Here is a 16,021-nt window from a genome sequence, read left to right as displayed (position 1 = left end):
GCTACTCCTCTGTCCACTGGCATCCTGGCGGTGGGGTACCTCGCCCAAGCTCCGGGCTTTTCCCATCCCACCCATCAGGACCGGGGTTTCTGCCCCAGCCTCCCACTCCCACCACTCAGGAAGGCCACTCCCTCGGCAGCACAGCTTTAATTCCAGAGTTTTAGTGTATTTACAAAAGTCCACAGCTCCAGCCTGAGGCCCCATTGTTCTGTGCTTGCCCCCGCCTTGTGACAGTTCTCTTACTCTGTGCTTGTCCAGGCAGGGGGCAAAGGCGTGCCAAGTTTCTATAGTGTAACATAATTGGTACAAAGATTGCTTATCTACTGTGAAAAATGCTCAGGGACCAACCACAGGCCCCTAAGCATCCTTGCTAGGTTTTCCAAACCCAAAACAGGCAGCGACGGATGGCACCTTTTATCCCCACAGTCACCGGCTTGGGCTCCTGGCACACTCAGCCTCTCTCACAAGAACACACACCCCAAGCCTTTCTCACCACCACACACACACACACACACACACACACACACACACACACACACACGGCTGACCCTCAGGCGGCTGAGAAAAAGCTATGTACACCGAGGGAGTAGCACCAAGGAGGTGGCTGCTAGATCATGCCTGCCTCTCTCACAAGAACACACACCCCAAGCCTTTCTCACCACCACCCACACACACACACACACACACACACACACACACACACACGGCTGACCCTCAGGCGGCTGAGAAAAAGCTATGTACACCGAGGGAGTAGCACCAAGGAGGTGGCTGCTAGATCATGCCTGCCCCTCCAAGACCCTTCTTCTCCAGAAACAAGGAGGTCCATGGGGCATCCTGCACCGTCCCTCCGGACTGTCCAGGGGGCAGAAAGCAGCTGTCCTCAAGGCAGCCCCCTCTCAGGGGGCGGGGGCGGGGCCTCATCGGGGAAGGCGGGGCGCGGGCGAGTGGGAGGCGGGGGCACACAGCTTCTCCTGGATGTCCTCCAGGCAACCGAGCAGGTCCATGTCGCGGAGCACGCTGCCCAGCAGCTCCAGCGTGGCTTCGCGCCGCGGCGTGCGCCGTCGCCAGGCCGCCAGCATACTGTAGTGCGCCTCGCGCAGGCAGCGCCCGTTCTGCAGCTCCAGCCGCTCGATCTCGTGCTCGCTCAGCCCCAGCCGCCGCACGAACTCCTTCCAGCGCGACGGGGGCACGCCGTCCACCACGGCGTACAGCGTGGCCGGGTCGGCTGCGGGCAAGCGGGCCACTGAGCCTCGAGCGAGCGCTCCCGCCGCGCCCGGATTCCCGCCCCGGCCACCCTCTCCCTGCGGCCCGCCCGGCCCCCTGTGCCCCAGCCCGGATTCCCGGCGGCGAGGAACTCACTATCTGGGCGCTGCGTGTGGGCGCTGTCCTCCCACTTCTGAACAGGGGTGGAGAGGGGGCTGGAGGGTGGAACTGCGGTGAGGATGGGGCCCGCCTCTTGGTAGGGTGGAGCCATCTCTCTGGGGGGCGATGCAGCACTGAAATTGCGCCAGTCACTAGGCGTGAAATTGGGAATGGGGGTGAAGGTGGAGCTGGAGACGGGACTGTAGCCCGGGATGACACTTAAGGCCGCGGTGGGACTGAAGCTTGGGGTTGGGGCCAGGGGCTCAGGCTCCCCCTGAAAGAGAGAAGGCACAGCATTAGTATGGGAGAGGAAAAACAGCCTGGGCCTCTGTATTCTGGATGGGGCTTGGGGCTGGAGGGAGTGAGGGGAGCCCGAGGGAGAAGGGGGATTCCAGATGACTTGGGTATTACAAGATTATAATGGACAGTCAGGGAAGATCGGGGTAGGTCCCTGGTTTCATCTTACCTCTTTTACAGGTGTCGATTTCCCACAAACTGAGAAAAAAGGAACAAAGCGTCACAAATTTCACTTCCTCTCTCAGCCCTGGTGCCCTTAGTGGGGCTGGCCATGGGGACTTGTGGTGACATGCTTCAGGGCCTAAATGGCCCCAGGGACGAGAGAACTACTGATGCAGTATGACCTCTCAGAAGCCATTAGGGCCACCGCCTGCCAACGGAGTCCCGGGCAGTGAACGAAGGGGACGCTCCTCATTTCCCTCCTTGCTTGTCCATCTTTCCTGCCCAACCTCCTCCCACATCCCCACCAGCACCCTTTCGACTCACCAATGGAGCGGAGCTTGGGCTTCCACCGTCGGTAGCGGCACAGGAAACCGATGGATAGGAGGGATAAAAGGCAAAGACCGAGGAAGATCACCAGGGGCAGCAGCACTGTGGCCCCTGTCGGCAAAGCAGACGGCGGTGAGAGGAGGGGGCATCGGGAGGTGGAAGCCGATGGCCGGGGGGAGGGGCCCGGCCTGGAGAGGGCAGGTGAGCAGGCACCGGTTATTTCTTCTCACCTGGGTCCTGTCGGCCCGTCACGCTTTGGGTTGGGGATGGGCACAACTTCGTGCACTCTGCGTCTTTCTTACACCTAAGAGAAGAGAGAGCACAGGTGAGTAGGGGCCCTACCTTGGGAAGAACAGCAGAGAAAGAAAGAAAAAAAAAACATATTGTTGGAAATTCTTTGCTTTACTGCTATTTTCGCTATCTCTTGATATAATGGAAATTACACCAATCTTGGGAATTAATGCAGAGGAATGAAACATGTTAATCACAGAATCATTTAATTTTAGAACTGGAATCAGATCACTTTTAGAAGTGATCTGATTTAATTTTAGAACTGTATAGAAAAGGAGTCCCGGCAGTCAGCGTATAAATTCCAGCCCACTCGCCAGGCACAGTGTGGCTCACACAGGTCATTTGACCTGTACACCTCAGTTTCCCCATCAGGAAAGCAGGGATTCCCGCCCCCCCCCCCCCCCCCAGCTGTCAGGATGGAGGAGTAAGTGAGATAGTCGCCCTGGCCTACAGTAAGAGCTCGGGAACGGTCGCTGTCGTTGAATTGGCATTTTATCGTTGTTTTACTGAAGAGAATCCTGTGGCAAAGAGAGGTTAGTTAGGGAGCTCCTTCTTGACATGACACTGCTAGTGACAATCCCTGACTTTGAGAGAGGGATCACACGTGTGTGAAAATTTGAGAATACATATGCTGGGGGCAGCCGGAGCGCACTCTCAACCAAGCCTGCCCGCCTCTGCTGGGAGCCATCGATGGGCAGCCCGGAGTGAAGAGAACGACATCGATATCGGGGCCTAGAAGGAGCTTGAGAAGGTGCGTTCTCAGCAGGAAGCTGAAAGCAGCAGGAAGCTCTTTTGCCCACCTCACCAGCTCATGGTGACAAACACAGGGAATGGGGGTAAAAGCTCTTTCAAGGAGAAGAGGAGAAACTGAGTGGAAAAAATAAAATAGTTTCCTATCAACCACTTCATCACTATTTTGTGGTTCTTACAGCTTCACCAAGTGGATGTCATTATCCGTACTTTAAGGTAAGAAAACTAAGGTTCAGAGATGTTAAGTAACTTGCCCAAGGTCACAAAGCCAGTACGTGGCTAGGCTGAGATTTAAACCCAGGTCAGTTCGACTTTAGATCCCTCAGAGCTGCTTCTTTGCAAGTGAGTGTGCAAGTATACCCTCTGTGGGGTGAGAAGGAGTGACGAGGCCTGGTCAAAGGGACTCAGGAGGGAAAACCACAGTGCATCAACCCTAAGATGCCATCAACAATAAGAGGCACCATTATACATGCTATACACACAAGGCTGCTGTTTAAACCACAAGACATCACCGGTTATTGTAAGATGCAGTCTGATTGCAGAGATGTGAAAGTGTGTGTCCTAGAATCAACAGCAGACCCTGTCCCCAAGAAGCTGAATGTCTAAGTTAGAACTGCACATCCTTGGGGACTGAGCTTCTGTCCTCAAAGACTTCTTAAGATTTGTCAAACAAGGTCGGGGGAGGGAGAAGGACTGTCTGGGCCAGTAGGAGCCAGAGCACCCTGGGGTGTCCGCCTTGCCCTGCTAGTGGCTCTCATCCACAGCCACTGCATCCCACCCCACGTCCCCAATCCGGTGACCAGCAGCTGGCAGAGGTACTCACTTCACACAAGACATGCACTCGTTCTCTTTCAGAAAGAAGCCCGTGTGGCAGGTACACACGGTGTTCTGTCTCTCCTGGCCTGTGGGGAGAGGTGCAGCAAAGCTAAAGGAGGACCACCCTGCCCCCTGAGGACCAGAGGGAGAGCGAGGAGGGGCGGGGGGGCCAGAGTGGAGGCGGTCCACAGACTGCGTGGAGGGAAGGAAAGGAGGAGCAGCCTCATGGGGCAGGGGTGCAGAAAGGTAGTGAGCTTCCTCCCGGGCCAGGGCCTGTCCCTGGGCTGGGCAGGGCTGGGGTGGGGAGAGCCGTGCTCACAGGGGAGATGCACTGTGCCGTTGATGCAGAGGCTGCAGTCCAAGCACTGGAAACGAGTCTCACTCGTCTCACTCCAGTATTTCCGATACTGGTTCTTCCTGCAGCCACATACAGTGTCCCGGTCCACTGTGCAAGAGGAGATCTCCACCTGGTTCATTTCTGGTGGAGAGAGGAGATGGGGTACAAGCCCCGCCATCACCACAGTGTGTGTCCCGCTCTCTGTAACATGCGCTCGCTCACATATGCACATGCGTTCCTCCAACCCCACCAGCACAGATCTGCACACCCTCCTGTGCAGACAGGCGCGCACCTCTCATCGCACCTGCCTGACACACGGTCCCTTGAGCGCCCTCTCCCGAGACTCACCCTTCCGGCATTTGGAGCAGCTGAGGCACTGTCTGAGGTGGTTCTCTGAAGCAGTGAAGGTACCATTTTCGCACTCCCTGCAGTCTGTGTCCAGCCCTGGGCCGAGACAGTCATTGTGCAGGTAGGTCCCTGTGATGGGGGTGTCAGGGTTAGGTGCAGCCGAGAGCTCCAGGAAGGAGCCCCGTGCTGGGAGAACAGCCATGACCACCTCCCTCCAGTCTCCAGGAGAGGAAAGGAGGGAGAAAACCCCAGCCCAAGAGAGGCAACAAGGTCAGGAGACTTGGGGCCGGGGACCCCAGGTTCTAGGAGGTCTGGAAAAAGCAAAGGAAGATGCAGGGCCCCATAACTGAGCAGACTCACCGTTACCACTTTCTCCTACCTTTGTGGCACTTGGTACAGCAAATGGAATTATTTTGAGGGTGGCTGTATTTTCCTTGGGGACACAGACTGTCTCTTTTCTCCCGGTCCCTGAGGGGAGGGACCAGGCCAGTAACCCCTGAGGGGTATATTTCCACCAACAGAGCCAGGAGCGCCTGGGGACGAATCAGATCACAGACCCTATCAGGAGAGGGGGTGGGAGTCTCCCTCCAAGGGAGCATATCTAAAACCTTCCCAGCTGGAGTCCACTTGTGGGACATTCTCCGGGGCCACTCCCACTCACACTCATCCTCCTCTAGGCTCAGGCGCTTGACACTGTGTGAGCTGGTGCTTAGTTGTTCTCTAACTGTCCTGTGTGCTAACTTTTGTCCCTCCAACTCAAGGCTAGTGGACCCCAGGCCTGGGCTGTATTTTATCCTATTTCTCCATAGCAGCTAATAGTGCTGAGCACAGGGCAGATGTTCCAGGAGTGTGTTTTTGGTTGGGAAATGGCAGGTTAGGGGCCGGCGCTGTGGCTGAGTGGTTAAGTTCGTGCGCTCCGCTGCAGTGGCCCAGGGTTTCGCTGGTTCAAATCCTGGGCGTGGACGTGGCACGGCTCATCAAGCCATGCTGAGGCAGCGTCCCACATGCCACAACTAGAAGGACCTACAACTAAGAATATACAACTATGTACTGGGGGGCTTTGGGGAGGAAAAGGAAAAAAATAAAATCTTTTAAAAAAAAAAAGAAATGGCAGGTTACCTCAATTACAGCCCTTCCTTCCAAGAAGCAGCCCTAAAGACAGGGGGGAGTTCTCCACTGGGGGCTGCGTTCACCGTGCATTCACTGTGTGAACATTCATGGAGGTGAACGATTAGGATCTGTGCCCTTTCCTGTACTGTGTTATACCAGTAAAAAGGCTTTCTAGAAAACCAGATTGGAGCGGGGGGTGGGGGGGGGGGGTTGTCCCTGTGGGCACCGTTCCTGGGGAGCGGGCAGAAGTGAAGGCAGTTTCTTTATACGTTTGTATCAGAACCCTTGCACTCCATGCTGCGTCCCCTTCCACCGCTAAATCTGCACCAATACCCAAGTTGGCCAGGGCAGATGGGGAGGGGAGTAAAAGGGAAAGTGCAGGGTCAAGGACGGGCTGGGTGGGTGACAAAGTTTAGGTGGAGGCAGGGGTGGGCAAAGGCAAGTATGGTACACACACCTAGAGTTGGGCAGAGGCTGATGATCTGGCTCAAATGACCATCAAGTCAGGAGCTGAGGGCGTGCCAGGGAGTCCAGAAGCCCTTTGCACGTCAGGCATTCTGGAAGGCGTGTTTTACAGCCTCCAGCCGAGCCCACAGCAGCTGACTCACTTGCCCAGTCCTGGCCTCAGAGGCAAGGACTGCAGAGCCAGGAGTCGTGCTGAGCTCCAACCCAGACTTTGCTCTTTGACCTCCTACCACCCTCTTTCTGGCTTTCCTTGGGCCTTGATTTTTTGTTTTTTCTCTGCTATAAAAGCCACTTTATGTAAAGATAAGAGGACGTCCTCAAAGTATGTTAAACACAGGGAGCAACAGACTACTGAGATCACAGAATCCCCAGCCCGGGGCAGGAGGGCCCTGGAGCCCACAGCCCCCCTGCAACTGCAGCCGCCACAGGCAGGTCGCACCCCGAGCCCCCCACTGGGAGACGCTGCAGCAGCCCGGAAGCCCCAGCCACAAATAGGGGAGGGCGCACACAGAAGCACAGCAGCAACCCGAGGGCCTCATCCCCAGCTCGCAGGGCAGCAGGCTTCCCTGGCCCGCTCCAGCTCCAGCACTGTGCCTTCCAGGGCAACAGGAAGAGTGTAGGGTGGTTATGGGCAGAACTTCCCAATCCTGAAAGTGTGGTTCCTTTCCCCGAAGAAGAACTCACAGCACCTAAGGTCACTGGCACTCGGAATCTGTCCAGGGGGCTTGGAGCAAAGCCAAGCGGCAGAGACAGAGTCAGGAAGAAGAGCTGGGGGGCTCCAGTCCTGGGACAGCCTTTGGGGGAGTTTTGCAGGGACTGCTGGCCGGGGAGGAAAAAGCTTCCCAGGAGGGAGGAGAGAGGCTTTCTTGGGCCACGTGTCCCCCTCCCTCTCCAGCACTTTGGGGGTTAAGTCGGATCCGGGAAAGGGAAATCTTTTCCCAGCAGCTCCGCCCAGTGACTCAGGCCAGAGGGAGGGAGGGAATCCAGGGTAGGGGAGAGGGGACCGGCAGCTTCCCCAGCTCCTCAAGGGTCATGAGTCAGCAGAAAGACTGGAGGGACCAGCCAGCAAGTGGCCTCCATCTGATCCCTTCCTCCTGCGGGCCGTCTCCCTCCAATCCCTACTCAGAGTTCCCTTCCCCCCCTCCTTCTCCTAAGAGCTGGGCAATGGACCCCTATCCCACTTGGCCCGCAGATTTCGGGAAATGGCTCCCTCTCCCATTCTATCCCAAAGGGAAGTCTCTGCCGACCCTTGGCTTCCTCCCATCATGTCACTACCCACCCCTCCCTGAGGGCCACTCAGTTCCTTCCCACTCCTCAGCATCCTTCCTTTAGACTAAGCCTTGCCCTGGCTCCTCCTTCCAGTTCAACCAGTCCCCTACTGATGAACCCAGTCCCTGGGTTCTGGCAGGAGCCCCCTGACACTCTCCAGTTCCAGAAGGAAGCAAAGCAAGGCTGCCCTCCCACCCGAGGTTCACTGCATTCCCACAGCCTGGTTCGTTCTGGCCAGTTGGGTTGGGTTTGGGGACCTCCCTGGGGTCCCCAGACAATCCTGAGGAAATAAGGCCCGTTCTGAGCCTCCACAGCCCCTCCCCCAAGCCCACTGGCAGCACAGGAAAAACTCCAGAGCCCTGAACACCCTCTTCCAGGAATGAGGGAGCGAGCAAGAAGGGATCTAAGACCACCAGCACTACTTCCCAGGTCTCTCCTGGCCCCCAGCCAGCCCACTCTGACCCCTAGAAGCCAGGACCCTCAGGCTCCCTCCGGTAGGCACCATTTCTTGGCCCCGGCTGGCTGGCTCCTCCACTGAGCACGTTCCTTAGCAATCACATCTTGCAGCAAAAACAGGTGAGCTCTGACCACCCAGCCCCCAGCCCAGGTGCCTGTCTCCTGGAGCAGGGCAAGGGCAGGAAGCTGGGGGGTGCCTGTGGAAAGACAGTTGAGGGGGTGGCCCAGCACCCCTCCAACTCCTCCACAACTTCCGCCTGGGGACGCTTTAAAGTGTGACTTCCTGTGCTGGGGCTGCAGAGTGGGGCGGGGAAGCTGAGAGGACCCTGTGGTCTGACTCCGACCCAGCCACCTCCCGGGACCACTTAGTTGTTCCCTTCCGCCGCATTAATTTGTTCACTAAATTAAAATGTGTTTGTTCACTTAATGTCATAGTCTTTGAGGAGCTCCTGACAGCTTCTCCTCCAAGGGCCCAGTGAGATCGCAGCTGCCTTCCCTGAAGCCCCCCATTAATGACACTTCCCCTAAACAAGCTCATGGTCTAATGAGCCCCTGGAAGCTTTAATAACATAACTTAACTATATCCACTTTGGGCTCTTATCGTAATATAATTATCTTGGGTAAGGAGATACTATCTCCCCAAAGAGACCATAAACTCTGAGATGAGAGGTCAGAAAGAGCGTGTTGGTCAGAGATAGTGTCTTATCCTTCTGGGTATCTTCTCAGCACCCAGAACTGGAGAAGCGAAACAAACCTGGGTTGATGGGTTAATCTAATGACTGACCTGTCTTCCACTCCCACTGAAGCCAGTGAGTCTCAAAGAGGGAGGCAGGGGTCAGTGCCCCCCTGTAGGAAGACATTTATGTCCAGGGGAGAGTTCTCAAACCCTGCCCCCTCCTACACACATCACACACCTCACTGGAGATTCTGACAAGTGCTCCTCTCCTTTTGAGAAGAACTGATGAGTGAATGCACTACGTACGAATGATACAGAGGCAGAGAGGAATTTGAGAACCTCTACTCTAGCCTGATAGATACACACTCCACTTAGCTATGCCCTGGACCCTTAACGTGCCCCAAACTAAACTTATCAATCTCCTGCCCTAGGCAAATCTCACACCACCAACTTCTCAGCACCAATGCAAAGAACTTTGCCACCCTTCTCACCTCAGGGGCCCCATCCCTACCCCTGCTGCCATCTGTCTGTCAGCTCATCTGCCAGTCCTTCCTGTGTGATCCCTCAGGCCTCTCCATGTCCATGGGTTGCCTCACACCTGGATTATTGCAGCTGTCTTCCAGCCCATTGCCCTGCCTCCTTCCTGCTCCAATCCATCCTACGCTCTTTCTTATCTGCGTTCAGGCTTCAACTTGCACCCACTTATGTGGGAATCTTCCTCTCCGGGGCCTGACTTCAAACACTGTCTCCAAGGGTCACTCCTCCCTAACTTGCAGGGCAACCTCACTGCTATTCTGAACACATTCCTGGCGCAGCGGGTCCTCAGAGAATCACTTCTGAGTGAATGAATGACTTCCTCCACCTGGGACCACCTTCAAGAGTCTGTCTTCATCCCCCCACCCCCTGACTCCCTCCAATTTCCTCCTTCTCATTTCTTCTTGTTCCTCAACATGGTCCTTCCACTCCAGCCAAGGCCTTCAGCTTCCTGCCCCCACCACCACCCCCAACACAAAATCTCATCTTTCCATACTCTACTCTCCCTCAAACCAATCCCCCACCTTTCTAACCACCTGCTAATCAGTAACTTCAAATCTCAGCTCCAAATCCACTTTTCTATGAGGCTCTTCCTCCCTCATCCCATCTGACCAAATTCCTTCTTCCTTAATTTATTCAACCAATAGTTAAGGAGCACAGTCTCTGCGCCAGGTCCCATATGCAGAGATGAACGCACTGCTCGTGCTCTCAAGACCCAGTAGGGTCAGAGACAGTCAATAGAGGCTCTCCGATCCCTGCAGGGACTCCTCCCCTGGTGAAGGACATCGGCCTGGGCAAGCACATGGATCTCCTGGAGCTGAGCACCACAGCTGGTATCTGCTAAGCAAGACAAGGCAGCCGGCCTGTGCTTATCTCCCTCCCCAGTTCTCCCTCCCATCGGTGTTCCAGGGCCCCACATCACAATGCTTATGTGGATGTTTTCCTCCGGGTTGTTCTGAAATCATGTTTTGCTGTAAGGTGTCTTGGACCCTAGACTGTAAGCTCTTTGAGAGCAGCACAATCCTAGGTGCTTTGTCACACTCTCTGCTGTGTTCCTTCCTACCTCCCTCCCCCAACACACAAACACTGCGTGCTCTGTATTGCCCGTTGGATGGTGAGAAATTGAAAGGTCATGTACAGCCTTATCCAGACGCTGCCTACCTCCTGTTTCCCCTCCAGCTGCAGGCTGAGCTTCTGGCGCTTAGCAGCCATAACCCCACCTGGGCCGATGAGCCCCAGCTCCCAGGCTCTTTCCTTTATCTGTTCAGGCTACCTGCACCCTGTGTTTTCCAAACACAATAGCCACCGAGTAATTACTACTAACACTGCTAAAACTAATAATATAAAAGCCCACATTTGTCGCATGCTTTCTATTAGCTATACCCTGTTCCTCTAGTAGAATGGAAACTCCATGAAGGCAGAGATGTTGTTCACTGCTGTAATCCTAGCACAGGGCAGACAATTAATAAATTGAACACTTAATATATATCAGGCTATCTAATCTTTAAAACAACATTATGAGGAAATGACTATTATGTCCACTTTAGAGATAAAGAAACTAAGGCCTGGAGAGTCTCCATAACCTGCTCAAATTCAGGCAGCTAGTATGTGAAGGAGCCAGGATCTGAATCCAGGTGATCTACCCCCAAAGAGAGAACAAAAGTAAGATGACAGGGCAGCTGGATTGGGGTGAAGGAGGCTGGGAGACAGTCAGCCTTGAGAGGAGGGAGGAGAAGACGGGACTGCGGAGGCAGGCAGTGGGGGAGGGAGAAGAACAGCAAGACCCAGAGAGAAAGGTGCTGCATGGGGAATTCAGGTCTAGAAACGTGGACTGGAGCAGAGAAGAGAGGTGGAGGGAGGGAACTAGAGAGAAATAGCTTCAAAAGGAGACTAAAAAGTCTGAGAAGACTATCAGAGAGACTGACAGAAAAGGAAGGAATGATTAGGAGAGAAAGTGTAAGACTGCAAGGAGAGGAGAGGTGGGGGAGTGGCAGGGGGGCCAGGGAAGGGCAGGGACCCAGAAGAAACTGGTCAACACAGGCCAGGGAAGTCTGCCTAACTAGGTGGGGGAGAGGGGACTCCGGATATCTGCACGGGATGACTCCGGGACACTGGGGAGATCAAGGATACATTGAAACAAGGTTGTGGCAAGAGACAGGGACATTTTCCAGTGACGAAAACAACTTTCTACCAACTTCCCCAAACTGAGCTATGGAAGAAGAAACCAAGGGATTGTTGTTTAGGTCTGTGGGGAGGGGGCTGGAGGGCAGGCACAGGGACACTGACAAGGTGGAGGTGGTGCTAGCTACCCAGAGACAGTTAGGCCAACAAAAGCCACCTACCTAGAAGCTGAACCAGAGGCAGAGGGTGAAGAATGCCCCAGGTGGGAGGCCTGGGCCTGGGGAGGGCACTGGGGACGCTCTCCACTGAGTTGCCCTGCCCCCATCCACTTTCCAGCCACTCCCCAATACTCCTGTCATATGGCACCTCAAACCTAGCCCACCAAGCCATCGCCTCTCCCAGACTCAGTTTCCCCACTTTACTAGCATCCAACTCCTTCCCTCTAACAGGGTTTGCTCAGCCAGGGCCCACTGGCAGCCTCACGTCTCCACAGCTCAACACGCTGCCCCCCCCCCCCCCCCCCCCAACCCGGCCGGCTGACCAGACAGACAGAATTGGGAATCTTCTGGAGGACTAACCTTCCTTGTTCCCCTCCTTTCCTTTTCCTACAAACTGCCCCACCCTGGGCCGCTCACCTGCCCCTACACTCCCAGACGCCCCAGCCCTAGCCCACTTCCTCGGCTGTCAGGGCGCGGCTCCCTTCTCCTCCCTGCCTTTCAAACTTCTCGGTGCCCCTGACTCAGGGCAGGCAGGTGGATGGGCCAGTCTGAACTTCTGGCAGAGTCTGAGGTTAGGCCGTGCAGGCCCGAGGCCGGGCCGGGGCCAGGCGGAGGCCTCGGCCCTCTCCGGAGAGGGCCCCCTCCTGCCCGCGGCGCCCTTCACCCTCCAGGCCCTCCGCCCTCGTCCCTGGTCTCACCAGCGGCGGCAGCAGGCCAGGCACGGCGGGGAGGCCCATGTCCGGCCAGCTGTGGCCTCTCACTCCCCCATCAGGACCCGGCGGCGACTGAGTCCCAGGTTGCGCGGGGTCGGGAGGTCGCCAGCGGAGCCCTGGCCTTGGGTAGGGACCTCGAAGGTGGTGACGGGGGCGGAGATCACGGCCTGGTCCCTGGGAGCGCAAACCCCGAAGGCCAGAAGCGGAGCCTGAGTCCGGAGAACTCCGAGAACAGTAAAGCAAAGAGGCGGTGGGAGGGGAGGGGAGAGTGCAGAAGGGGTGTTGCGACAGCGGGACAGGAAGAGCTGTGGGAGGAGGCAGGAGGAGGCGGCAGGAGGGGGCGAAGGTTCTTAACCCTTTGTCACTCGCTCAGAGGCGCCGGGCCGCCGCGTGCCGGCCGCCACCTGACCGCGCCGAGCGCCTCCGCGGCCCCCCCGCCCCCCCACCCCCACCCCGGACCACACGGCCCAGGAGAGCCGCGCTGTGGGCTCAGATTCCCTGGGCTCCCGTTCCGAGCCCTCCCCTGTTTAGCCAAGTCGTCTTGGACAGACAAGCGAAACTCTGAGCCCGGTTTCCAGTTTTCAAAATGGGGAGACCCTGTGTCCCTGGTTGCCGCGAGGACTTACTGAGACAGGACGATGGGTGCTGAGGCGTGACGAGTCCTCAGAATGCCTCAGTGACTCTGCCGGGTCCCCAGAGCTCGCCACTGACACTCTAATCTCTCACTTTCTTGGGAATTTACCCCTCCAACCCAACCCTCAGAGGAAATCCTAGCCCTGGTTTTCTGCCCTGATGGGGGCCCTGAGGCCAGCCCCGGGTCTGGTCCTCTGCCAGCCTCCCGCAGGGGCTCAGCTGCTGATCCTGGCTCCACCACCAGACAATCGTGGGACTTCAGGCGTGACCTCCGCTGAGCCTTGATTCCTCTTTATTAAATGAGAGTAACAATGCCTAGCCCACCGACATGGGGAAAGGGATGTCATGAGGATCAATGAGATCCTGTCTGTGAAAACGCTTTGGAAATGACAGACACCTCCATCAGGTATTACTAGTCATCCCCAGCGCCCTTTTCCCAAATACTCAGACACATCAATCGAATTGAGCTTAGAGACAAACTAGTCAGCCCCCTTGCTTTGCAGATGAGAAACTGAGGCCGGAGGACACCCTGGGCATGTTCCCTGCTGAGCCAGCTGAGACCTGGACTCCCGACTTCAGTCCTAGGGCCCATTTTGCTATGACAGACATATTGCCACTTTTCTATCTGTCCCCTTGAGTATTTTATGTCACCCGCATTTGTGTAGGACATCTCCCAATCTCACAACAAGAATACAGCATTCACCAGAACATCCTCTGGGCACAATGACTTTCCCTATACCCAACCCAGGCCAATGTCCTTCAGCTGCTGAGGTTGCTAGAAATGCAGGGAGACCAGAGAGGAGAGAGGTCCTAGCGCTTTGTGACTTGGAATCAGAGTTCTTGGCCCCTTCTCCCCTTGATCCACCAGCTGACCCCCACCCCAGAGTCCACCCTCCCTGACTCTTCCTGGCCTCTCCTCTCTGATCCCATGGGTAGAGCATCTGGAGACGAGAATGGAGCTTGGCTGCCCCCACCTCTGGTTGACTTCACTTCACGCCACCTTCCAGCTTCTGAAGAAGCTGGACTCACAGAGGAAGGAGTTGCAACACACGCCAAGTACAGTATGAGTGCACCCAAAGCAGAGCTCTTGAAGAAGCAGTATCCTTAGAATCAAGCGCAAGAGTCAGATTGCCCAGTTTCCAATGTGAAGAAGCAAGGAGAGCCACAGGCTCCTCAACTGAAAAATGGGCAACACACCCCACGCATCGTGTGCATTCAAGATTAAATGCCTGTAAAGTGTTTAGCAAGTATTTGCCACATATTAAGCATTCAATAAGTGGTCAATATTAATAGTTTGACTTAATAATTAATAACAATTTCAATGTCCTGTTTTTAATGTTATAAGAGATTTTTAATAGTCTCTGCCAACTGTTAAAGCCATTACACACAGCCTGGCACAAAAGGAGAATTTCTTTCATTGTTTAGCATAAATGCCTATTTGCTCAATAAGTTTGAAGTTTTGAGAAAGGTGGTATTAAAGTGTTCAATAAAATTCTGTTTAAAAAGAGAAAAGATGGTAAGAGGTGGGTAGATCTAGGAAAATGAAAAGCTAACTAGTCTCTTGGAGAAGATAAGAACAAGACCAGAATCCCTCCAGGGGAAGAAGCGATATGGTGAGGGAGAGAATGGAGAGATGGAGAACCAGGAGCGGGGCGAGTTAGGGGAAGACGGAATTGGCTGTTAGGGCTGTGGAGAAAAGGACGAAGAGAGCTTCAGACAGCAGAGACATCCCTCTCCCCATCACGTGTCACCACACCCCACAGCAGCACAGAGCGATCCAAAGGGCACTGGAGTCCAAGCCAGGGTGACGTGGGCTCTAGCCCCAGCCCTGCCGTTCCATCTCTGTGTGTCACAGGGAGACAAGGTGGGTCCTGTAGGGACACTTGAGTTCTCCTGCTAACCACTCATAAGGAAAAGGAGGCAACTTAAACGCTTTCTTATCTAATGAGAATAATATCTAACTCTGATAACCCCATAGAAACTGTGAGACACAGTACCTCTCCTGGATGTGCTTATTTTGCATAACTGCTCATATGATGCATATGTGCTGATTACTGCCTACTTCAATAAACACTGTAGAAAAATGCATGCCCCCTATTCCTGGGACCTGCCCTAATCCCCTGCCGACCCCCATAATTGGAACCCATTTGCTTCTAAAACTCTTTATTTTGAATCACGTAAGACAAATATATTCTAATACAAGTTTTTATTTAATTTGTGATGCCTTGCATAATGGTCAGAAGGTTCATGTGTCTGTAAGGAGGAAATAAACTATTTTTAAAGCTTGAAAAAAAACCCTCTGATCCAGGAGTTAACGCACAGACAAGGGATGGAGAGAAGGTGGGAATGCAGCAGGCCAGGAGAAACTCCAGCCCAGGTTGGGGCAGGCGGAGGCGGGTGGAAGGGTAGTGTAGCTGATTGCTGTCATCCATGATCGATCCAGCTTTGCCCAGCAGGTCCTGCCCACCCCACTGGAGAAGAGGGAGCTGGGGATGAGGTGGCCAAGGCTGCGTCCAGGCTGTGGCAGAAAGCACACGAGACCGGGCTGGACCTGAGGGCTCTGACAGAGGAGCCTGTTGTGACACCACTGTTTTCCCCTCATCAGCTGGAGTCCAGGAAAGGGAAGTCAGATGTCATCACGTCAGTTCCTGGTCACAACCTTTTCTACCTCACCACTCCCTTCACTATCTCCTCCTCTTTCCCCAAGATTCACTTGGCTCCTCAGGACAGGGAGATTATAATTGAGAAGAGTAAGACCAAGGCAGCAGGGGACATGTCCCCAAAGATGATGAGAAAGGGTGACTTCTGGGTTCCAGGTCTGATGCTGGAGTCGGGGAAGGAACCAGGGGTCCAAAGACCAGGGTTCCACTCAGACATCCCTCAATTTCTCCTTTACTGAAAGCTGGGAGGAGTCTCGTTGCTGCTCTCTCTGTGATGAAGCAAGAATGAGAATATACAAGGCTTTGAGGTTCCAGGAGAACCTCGGACTGACTGGCCTGAGTCTCATCCTCCTCCCCCACTACTGGGCAATTGATGGGGAGGTGGGCAGATGAAGACAATATGTTGCAGCTGGGTGGCAAGTGGTACTCAGTGAATGGAGTGGAGGATTATTGACGATAGTAACTAAGGTAGGGAA

The 16,021-nt window shown here is 54.9% G+C and overlaps 1 protein-coding gene across 1 annotated transcript; it reads right to left on the bottom strand.

Moving 5' to 3' along the window:
• Positions 1-128: 128 nt before the first annotated feature.
• On the bottom strand, positions 129-12,587 carry TNFRSF1A (TNF receptor superfamily member 1A). The gene is made up of 10 exons (XM_046666175.1): positions 12,238-12,587; positions 5,070-5,223; positions 4,691-4,819; positions 4,325-4,483; positions 4,013-4,091; positions 2,379-2,452; positions 2,146-2,259; positions 1,829-1,857; positions 1,360-1,636; positions 129-1,225 (listed from the first exon to the last, which is right to left on the bottom strand). The coding sequence occupies exons 1-10, from the start codon at positions 12,274-12,276 to the stop codon at positions 918-920; spliced, it is 1,362 nt and encodes a 453-aa protein (XP_046522131.1). The 5' UTR covers positions 12,277-12,587; the 3' UTR covers positions 129-917.
• Between the last annotated feature and the right edge of the window lie 3,434 nt (positions 12,588-16,021).

The sequence above is a fragment of the Equus quagga genome, chromosome 1 (assembly GCF_021613505.1).
Source record: "Equus quagga isolate Etosha38 chromosome 1, UCLA_HA_Equagga_1.0, whole genome shotgun sequence".
NCBI classification, from domain to species: Eukaryota; Metazoa; Chordata; class Mammalia; order Perissodactyla; family Equidae; genus Equus; species Equus quagga.
This window is presented reverse-complemented; position numbering and strand designations above follow the sequence as displayed.